At 40.1% G+C, this 9306-nt stretch overlaps 2 protein-coding genes across 6 annotated transcripts in view; one reads left to right on the top strand and one right to left on the bottom strand.

The window, feature by feature from the left end:
* ZP2 (zona pellucida glycoprotein 2) overlaps positions 1 to 9306 on the top strand; it is a 159051-nt gene that overhangs the window by 108278 nt on the left and 41467 nt on the right. The window lies entirely within an intron of this gene.
* ANKS4B (ankyrin repeat and sterile alpha motif domain containing 4B) overlaps positions 2072 to 9306 on the bottom strand; it is a 36919-nt gene continuing 29684 nt past the window's right edge. For 3 of the 4 annotated variants that reach the window (XM_055562801.1, XM_055562802.1, XM_055562800.1), the window contains 2 exons: positions 2871 to 3965; positions 2072 to 2279 (listed from right to left, as the gene is read on the bottom strand). In XM_055562801.1, the coding sequence (XP_055418776.1) occupies positions 2891 to 3965 (1075 nt within the window). In that variant the 3' untranslated portion in view covers positions 2072 to 2279; positions 2871 to 2890. The remainder of the gene's footprint in view (positions 2280 to 2870; positions 3966 to 9306) is intronic. The other variant, XM_055562803.1, reaches the window with a different exon arrangement.

The raw sequence follows: 9306 nt of genomic DNA, 5'->3' as shown, positions 1-9306 counted from the left end.
CCTGCCTCCAGCCTAGGCATCACATCCAGTTGTTTAATGTTTAATGTTTATTGATTATCTGCTGTGTGACGCATTGGCACTTGGTGAATATCAGTGAATATAAGACAGAGAAAATTCCCTGTCCTAAAAGACCTTACATTGTAGTAGAGCAGAACCTAGCTTCTCTGCTATGGAAGTGGGCAGAGGAGAATTCCCAGGAGCTAGAACTCTTTAATTTGCCTCCTTTGCACCTTCATATGTTAAGTTGTTGGTTTTGTTTAGTCACTAAGTCATGTCCAACTCTTTGCAACCCCATGGACAGTGGCTCACCAGGCTCCTCTCTCCATGGGGTTTCCTAGGCAAGAATACTGGAGTAGGTTGCCATTCCCTTCTCCAGGGAATCTTCCCAGCCCAGGGATTGAGCTCAGGTCTCCTGCATTGCAGGCAGATTCTTTACTGTCTGAGCCACCAGGGAAGCCCTCATATATAAGAGCCAAAGTTAATTCTGTTTGGTTCATCCACTTTAAACCAAATTTGCAATAATCACTGATATAGAATTTATCCTTTAAGTGGAACAGGAGTTATTCATAGAAAGGTAGATGAACCTGTGGAGTCTATAAGCTGGAATACTTTAATAAAAATATAAGGCAACCATTTGGGGGAAAAAATACCTAACAACGCATACTAGCCTCACTATTTTATGTTATTCACTGTTATTACATAAAAAGATTATGTTTGCACCTTCCTTTTTTTAATTCAGCAATTTGAAGTTTTATGTGAGGTTTTAAAATCTGCATGTTCTTCAAATTCATATCCCTTATCACAGAATTCACGTAAGCTCCAATGGAATTGTCCTGGTGAGAGCTTCTAGTCCTGCTGGGCAAACATCCCCTTCCCATATTTCTGAGCAAATTGTGACCTCTCCAGTAGGGCAACATGGAAAAATTCCAATTAGAAACAATCAAATCCCATGAAGCAAGACTAAATCCTATAATGCTGAATTCCAGTAACATTTTTGCTGGCCTATCTTTTCTCATTTTCCCTTTTCTATTTCCTATTCTGTCTTCCAAGTACCAAAGCTGGTTTCCAGCTCAAAATTCTTTGTACCACCCCCATGCCACTTCTCATTTGCTATAATACATCATCAAGCTTTCTATATTATTTTTAACCTCTGACAGTGATATACAAAGCTCTGCTGTAAAGCATCCTTTGTGCTAACAGTAGAACTCTCCTAGTGGCTTATATTTCTCTTATATCCTAGCATTGTATCATCAGGTAGATTCTGGTGTCTTCTTGGAGAGAGGATCCTGGCCTCTACAATAATGAAATACTAATACAGAAGGACTCAGACACTACTACTTTTTTTGAATGCCTTCTAAAATTGCTTTCGTGTACATTATTTCCTGTACAATTGCAGTTTATTCCAGAACAATGCAATGTGATATTTGTAAACATAGTAATCCCGTAGTGTAACCTATTTATTCAGTGACGGACAACTTTCAGTGCATTGATTGAAGAAGAACGTGCCAGTTGTTCATCAGATTCAAGCATTTGTATCCTCCATGGTTCCTCTTGAAGTAACACAAACAGCTGTGAATAAGGAAGCATGCTGAAGCTATTTCTATGTTATACACGTAATTAGAGGTAAATTCCATTTAATGCATGTCTGCCTATAAAAATCCAGTGAAGCTTTACTATTCAAGTAGGGTTTCATCTTGAATTTGAGATTACCATTCAAATAACAGCAGCAGTGTTAGTGTTGACTGTTTATATTGTAGAACCTACATGTATTCAGATGTGCAGAAATGGTGATAGACAACAATAAATAAGATATGTATATAATACCCATACAAAAATTCAACTTTTACAATTGAATTTTCCCAACAAAGAACCTAGATTTCTTTTTCCTTTTTTAAGTTTCAGGAGGCACTTATGCTTAGGAAAAAATCATCTAACCATCTAAAAATCATCTAATCATCTAAAAGTCATCTAATCTTCTTTTCTGTATTTTTATTTTCCCCTCCCTGTCTCTCTTGTCTTAAGGACGATCTTATTCTGCTAGGACTGCTGTAACAAAATACCACAGACTGGGTGGCTTAAACAACAGAACTTTATTTTCTTATAGCTCTGGAGGCTGGAAGTCCAAGATAAAAGCAATAAAAAGTTTGGTTTCTTCTGAAGCTTCCTTTTGTGGCTTTCAGATAACTGCCTTCTTGCTTTATCTTCACATGGAGATTCAAGCACATCACCAGTGTGTCTACCTCTTCACAGGATGACTGGAGTTAGAATCCCTAGACTCCCTAGAAATTAAGCATAGAAATTTTGGAAGGACAAAATTTAGTCCATACAAGTACCGTACAGTCTATTTCATCTCTCTCTCTACCTGACATTCTCTGTGTTCCCAAGTAGGAATGTTACAGACCCATTTCTATTACTTGTAAACATGTAAACATCTGATTAGGATTAGACACATTCAAGTTGGGCTCAAGCCACAGGCCAATGGAGGAATCTTAGTTTCCATCAACAGGTAAAGTCATGGAGCTAAGGATCAGAAATTAGGCTAGTGTAATAGGAGACTATAATTTTAAGTTCAGAGTTAGGAAATAAAGTCTTTTCTATTCTCTGTCATCCATTTAATCCTTTCTATATTCAAAAATATCAAAAAGATAATTGAAGAGAAATGTCATTTCCTTATTCCCATTTCTTACCTCCTTAAATGGTTTATATGAATTTAGGTACAGAGTATTTCTCAGAGTAGAATTTGGGCTTCTCTCCTAGGTGGACACCTCCAAAACCCTAGAAATCCAGTAGTCTGGTATTGGGTACAGAGTAGGTATTGCCTGGAATATCTCCAGTGGGCCACAGCATCACCCCCACCTCTATAGACTCACCCCATTGACCCAACATTCCATCAGAGGTTGGTGTCAACCAACTGGCCTGGCTGTTGTAGCACCTGCTTCCTTCTATTTATGGCATTAAGAACTTTCTTCCTGGGACCCAGCTGCATTTGTATGCTCTGAAGGTCCTCATCAGAGCAAAGCAGCAGAGCTTCCAGATCAATCTGCTCTCTCATGAAAATAGGAAGGAATTCTTCCAAGTAGTGGGACTGTAAGAACACTTCGAGGGGAGTAGCATCAACCACATCTTCCTCCCATTCCACTTCATCCTCATCCCAAGGCAGATCATCTTCATGGTGGTTTTCCTCTCCCTCTTCATCAGCCTCAGCTTCTCCTTGTCTCTGAAGCAACTCACTGGGCATTGTAAACCCCAGCTCCCTCCTGCTGTCTGAGATGTCTTCAGGGCTGAATATTCTATTCCTTCCAAAAACAACATTTCCTAGACCTGGACGGTTGAGAATGGATTCGTGTTGCATACAGCTGTCCCCCTTTTCAGAGAACTGGAGCTTCTCTATGAAGTCCCCTGAGAATTCATCTTCCTCATCCTCTCTGAACACTTCCATCACATTCTTCTGTCCACTTCTGCTCTCATTCCCTAACTGCTCAGCTGTATCTTTGTTCTTCTTGAACTTAAGCTTGAGGGTATCTTTAATACCCTTAGACAGTGACCCAAATGTGTTAGAAGCAGAAGCATTTGAAAGGAGTGACCTAGAGAAAGTTCCCTTGGAAGAAGAAAGAGTCCCAGATTCCTCCTTGCTGTATGTGCGGGCCATCTTATTTTGGTGCTTCTCTTGGAGCCTCTCACACTCTTTGATCTGCTTCTTGACATTCTTCTGAGCCTGCTCCTTCTGCCTGGTGACTTTCTTGGGGTTCATGACGTTCTGGGCAGTGGCAGCCTTATCCAGAAGAGCGACACATTCATTCTGCTCTCTGCTGGCAGCTGCATCCAGTGGAGACTGTAAGTCATTGTCCAGAGCAAAGATGTTGGCACCAAAGTTGATCAGGAACGAGACGCAGTGGGCATGACCATTGGAGGCTGCATAATGTAAAGGAGTATTTCCCCAGATGTCACATCTATTAGGATCCCCTCTAGAAGAGAAAATATAAACAATACATACTAATTTTTTCTCTGAAGATGAGGTCTAAGAAATAAAAAAATTAAAATAAAGAACAAAATGCAAGTTAATCTTGCCTTGACATTGTTACAAGATAACTTTGAAAGTCCAGATATGTCACATTTAGGCATCACATGGTCAGAAACAATCCATATCTACCTTGTATCTCATTTTTAGAAGCAAAAAAGCTTTCTAAGAAATTCCCCAAATGAGTAACTTTCGTGTCTCATTGGCCAGAATCAGATCACATACCTAGGAGAAAGGAAACAGAGCTACCTTCTTTATCTAAGATCAATTAGATGTTTCCCCTAGATAGGATTACCCCATGCTATGCTGGTAAATGTTAACAACCATCTCATTAAGGGAAAAGAATCAAACACTGATTTGTATAGCATGTGCCAATTTCTGTGGTGTAAATACACCACCATAACATATTTTAAGCACTAATATGACATTACTGGACACAGAATTTGGAAGAGAGACATAGTAGCAATTGATTAGAAATTATTCCCACCACATAGATATTTAATAGATGTGCACAATCTTAAGAGCAAAGATAATAGTAAAATGTGGTAAAATAATTAGAAAGGAATAAGTTTTGAGTGTTACCTTTTTAATATAATTTATTAAATTTAAGTTTATATAATTTTATTTTTAATAATGAATTGTTTATCTGATTCAGACTTCCTAAAACCTTAGCAATGGTCTCTTCTGAGCTTGTTAGATAGAGCTGGTTCTGAAACCACATCCTGTACCTTAAAGGATCAAGGTTGATAAGGTAGAAACATCAAGAACACCAAACCTGTTTCACAGAGTACCAGGGAAACCACAGATGTGGAAACAACTTGCAGAAAGTCCCTCCAACTGAGCATGAGCATCACACAGACGCCCTGAGGGACTCGAATGACTGATCGTGCACTCTGGATATCACAGGCTGAAAACCCATTACATATTACGGACTGGGCCCTTTCACCTCTAAAACTGCACATGTAACCCATGAGAGGCATGAAGGACTGTCCAGCCTTCACTCCTGAAACTTACATTGAAACTTACACTTACTTTCCATCATTTGTTTCTAAGCAGCCTCCCCCTCTTTTTCCTTACTTCCACAGTAAATACCCCATTCAAAAGCCAATCAAGGAGATGGATCTAAAGCAGTGCCTCTTGTCTCCTTGTTTTCCACCGTTCAATAAAGCCTTTTCTCTCTGCAAAGACCTTTGCCTTGGTCTTTCCATTGCACAGTGGGCAGCAAACCCACTTGCTCAGTTCCAGTTCCAGCGCATAACTGTTACCTCCTCTGAGTCACAGGTAAGGAAATAAATAACAACAAAACTGGTTTTCCAACAGCAAGAAACAAAAGAGGAATGGATGTTGGGCAGGAAGCAGTGTCTAATATGACTAATATTTGTACAAAGGGTCTATTGATTCCTCACTTTACTTTCACATAATTGCCGGGGTCCAGCCCCGGCTGATCTAGGGTATTCGAAAGGGAGATGGCGTCGGCGACTATTTATTTATTTATTCATCAAAGATATAAAGAAAATAGAATGAGGATAGCTCGTAAGAAAATTCAGTGGAGAAAAGAAGCTGAGTAGCTTGGTTTATGCGGAAAATCAATATAACCCGTGACACCAGGTTAGCTTTGACCACGGAGGCCGCAGGCGCCCTCTCGAATAGCGGAAGGTGCCCCACCTTAGACACCTTCTCCAGTGGGTCTTAGAAGCCCAGGCAAATAAATGGTCGCAGAGGATATTCGCGCTCCAGATGGACACTCAGCTGAAAATTGAGGGGAAGAATGACATGGGGAGACCAAGCTTTGGCGAGCAAGGCCCATAGCTTTATTTTCAACAGGGGCTTTTATACCCTAAGTTACACATAGAGGATAATAGGGGATGCAAAGTCAGCAGTCTTTGATGCTTATCAAAAACCAGGGTTTCTTTCCTGTAAATTTATCGTATACAAATGGTTTAGGTGATTTACATCATCTTCTGGCCAGAAGGCCTATTAACATTTTATGACTCTTGACAAAGACTTATCAACAAAGACTTATTTTCTCTAAGAGTAATTATTTTAAGGTTTGGCGCCATCTTCCGAAGATAAAATTGCATTCCTATAGGGCGGATGTGAAATGGGTTTACAACAAAGGAAAGAATTTATTACCTTAAAGGTCTAAAGTTGCTAGCACCAAGGCCACTACTTATTTTTTCTGCATACCAACTATATTAATTAATACACATTCAAGGATACAATTCAGGGGATGTGGAAACTTGGCAGCAAGCATTGGCTCATCAATGAAATCTTACTAGTTTTATTCTGACAGTTTCTAACTCTCTGAGAGGCTCTAAGCTATTTGAATATCTTAAGCTTCCCGTGCCTCTCGAGGCTGGGAGACTGTAAACAATAGTATGCATAGCTGTAGGAGTCCGGGTAAACCTGTCAGGCGAATTAGAGAGCCATCTGAGGGGTTTACTCCTAATCGCCCAGGAACTTTATTAATTGGAGCTGTAAGTTAACTCTTTGACAGAGAGAGTGAGATGGTGGTGGGGGACAGCCCCCAGTAAAGTCAGAGGTGAGAGCACAAAGCAATAAAATAGGCAGACTCTGGTTTTTTTTGGTGGGTAGACGCTCGAGAATATCCAGGGGGACTCCTGAGGCTCGATCCCACCTTTGCGTATGCCGAGCCTCCTTCCTCATGACCTTTGTCATGAGTGGAATGTCTCTCGCCGGCTCCCGGCACGTAATAACGAATGGTTTGGGCTTCCCTAATGGCTCAGATGTAAAAGAATCTGCCTATAATGCAGGAGACCCTGGTTTGATCCTTGGGTTGGGAAGATCCCCTGGAGAAGGGAATGGCTACCCACTCCAGTATTCTTGCCTGGAGAATTCCATGGATAGAGGAGCCTGGTGGGCTATAGTCCATGGGGTTGCAGAGTCAGACATGACTGAGCGACTAACACTACAATGGTTTAAGGTAGAATTGGGGGCAACGTTAGATAGCATTAAGGGTACACGGTAGGTAAAGAAGATTTGTGGAATGAATGTCTACTAGAATCCTGCCCCAGGCTAAATCACCACCCCTTGCCCTTCTCCTGTGAGGCCTTAAGTTACGAACAAGCATAAATGAAAAGTAATAACTTACTGTTAACTATGGCTCTGACCCCCAAGCCACTGTTGAGAACTCTGATAATACAGGTACTAAAGGGCACCTTCCCTTGCCGTACGTAGTCCAGACTCCAAAATCAGGATCTCTGCAACCTTTGGCCAGGCTAGCCCCATGGGATGGCAGGAGAGAGAGTCTGAGAAGGTGTTTTAACACTCCTGGTAAGCAGCAGGTGAAACAGGAGAAAAGGTCCATGCCCTTGCAACTGGCATGTTAATGCACTGTGATCCTTCTGTTTCTTGCTATTTAAAGTTTGGTCCGTAGACCAACAGCAGTAACATCACCTTCAAGTTTGTTGGAAATGCAGAATCTTGGACCTCATCCCAGACTTCCTGAATCAGAATCTGAAGTTTAACAAGATCCCCAGGATAAGTTCACTGCAGGTTAAGACCTGCACTAGTTAAGGTGATCCAACCAGTGTCCTATAATTTAGTGAATCAGATTTGTATTATAATTGCTGCATGGGAAACTTTGATTTCTTCATGCTTGTTTGTTACAAAGCACTTACACATTCACTGCCCCCACCACCACTGCCACCAATCACAATCTTGCTCTTAAAAAACAAAAAGAAGAACAACTCTCAGAGGGGTAAATAAGACCAAGCACTCAGTTGATTTGCCCACCAATTCACTGCAGTACACTTTGGATCAGGCCTGCCTCTATGTCTAATGGTCTCCAACACAATATGATCTTACGTTAACTCACCTCAGCTTTACCTTTTATCTGCAATGAGGCCTCAAGTTCAACTTTTCTAGGACTCATTGTCCTCATCTGTAAGTTGAGGATAATATTATCTACTCATAGAACTATAATGTGAATAAAGTCAACATACATAAAGCATTACAAAAGTGCTTGGTACATAGTGAATACTCAATAAATTTTACCTGTTATCACTTCCTTTGACTCTAAACTAAAAATACTTAATTTCATATATTTTTTTTCTCATACCCATCTGGTAAACTCTTGCAACACTACAATAACTCTTCTGGCCTTTCAACTCTCATAATATTAATTTGTCAAATATACCCTGTCCTGTTTAGATAGTATATCTCAGAGGGCAAAACCTGTGTCTTTTGTCCTTTGTATGGTATCTTCCATATCTCCTAGCAGATGTCTCAAACACAACCTAAAGAAGCCAAGATGTGATGTAAGTAACTTAATGGGGCCACGTTTTTTTTTTTTCAACAAAGGAGTAGTTAAGTTCAAGCTCCATCTAAAAGAACATGCATTGTTCAGCTGTGGCTAATTGCTATCCTGAATAAAAGCAGACACAACATTGCCAGAGCTTCCATTTTCCAAACAAAACCAGAAATCCAGAATTTCAGGTGAAGCTTTTTGATTTTTAAATGTTGGCTTAAATTTAAGAGAAAATTACAGTGAGGTCCAAATTAAACATGCTCGTGGGCTAGATCCACGTAGGGTGACAGTTGGCAACTTCCTCCTGAGGAGAGAGAACAGTGAGTATAAGCAGATGCACATAGAGGTGACATTACATATCTGGGACACCAGAAATATACTCAGTGTGGCCAGAGATAGAGGAAGGGAAATAAGTTCAAAGAGGAAGGAGAGAAAATGAAATTGAATCTAAGGAAAGCAAGTATTAAATAACATGGTTCTGTTGCACAACCCTTTTCAAAAGGGGTCTAGTCAGTCTGCCTGATTTAGTTGTCTGGATCAAAGCAGACCTCTTTCAATCTTAAAAGAGTTGTGTATCTTAGGGAAGGAAGCACAGTACCCTCAAAGATGGAATTTCACTTTTCATTCATTTTAACCAAACACCACATTCAAAAGACTTCAAAGAGAGGTTGTAAAACATCTAAGACATTACTGCAAATATAAACATATGGGTTAAATTTGCCTGATATTAGATTGGATAAGTTAAAAAAGAAATTATTGAGAGGAGTGAGTTTGGGTGAGGATGTTACAAGTATTAAGAGGTTGGATTAAATCCACATGCTTCAGGTCATAAAACAGTGGAATTTTCCCCACCCAAGGGAACTTAAATGAGCCTTCAAAAATAGGAAGAACATGAAGAAAACCTGAGGTGACCCTTAAAGATTGTTCCTCTCTTAAGAAACACAAAATTCCAAATTTAAAGATGAACCTGTCAGTAAGCTGATTCATGAGTTGCCCTGGAACATTTAAGCTATTTCCA

The sequence above is a fragment of the Bubalus kerabau genome, chromosome 23 (assembly GCF_029407905.1).
Source record: "Bubalus kerabau isolate K-KA32 ecotype Philippines breed swamp buffalo chromosome 23, PCC_UOA_SB_1v2, whole genome shotgun sequence".
Lineage (NCBI taxonomy): Eukaryota > Metazoa > Chordata > Mammalia > Artiodactyla > Bovidae > Bubalus > Bubalus kerabau.
The sequence above is the reverse complement of the archived record's forward strand: the minus strand, read 5'-3'. Positions and strand labels throughout refer to the sequence as shown.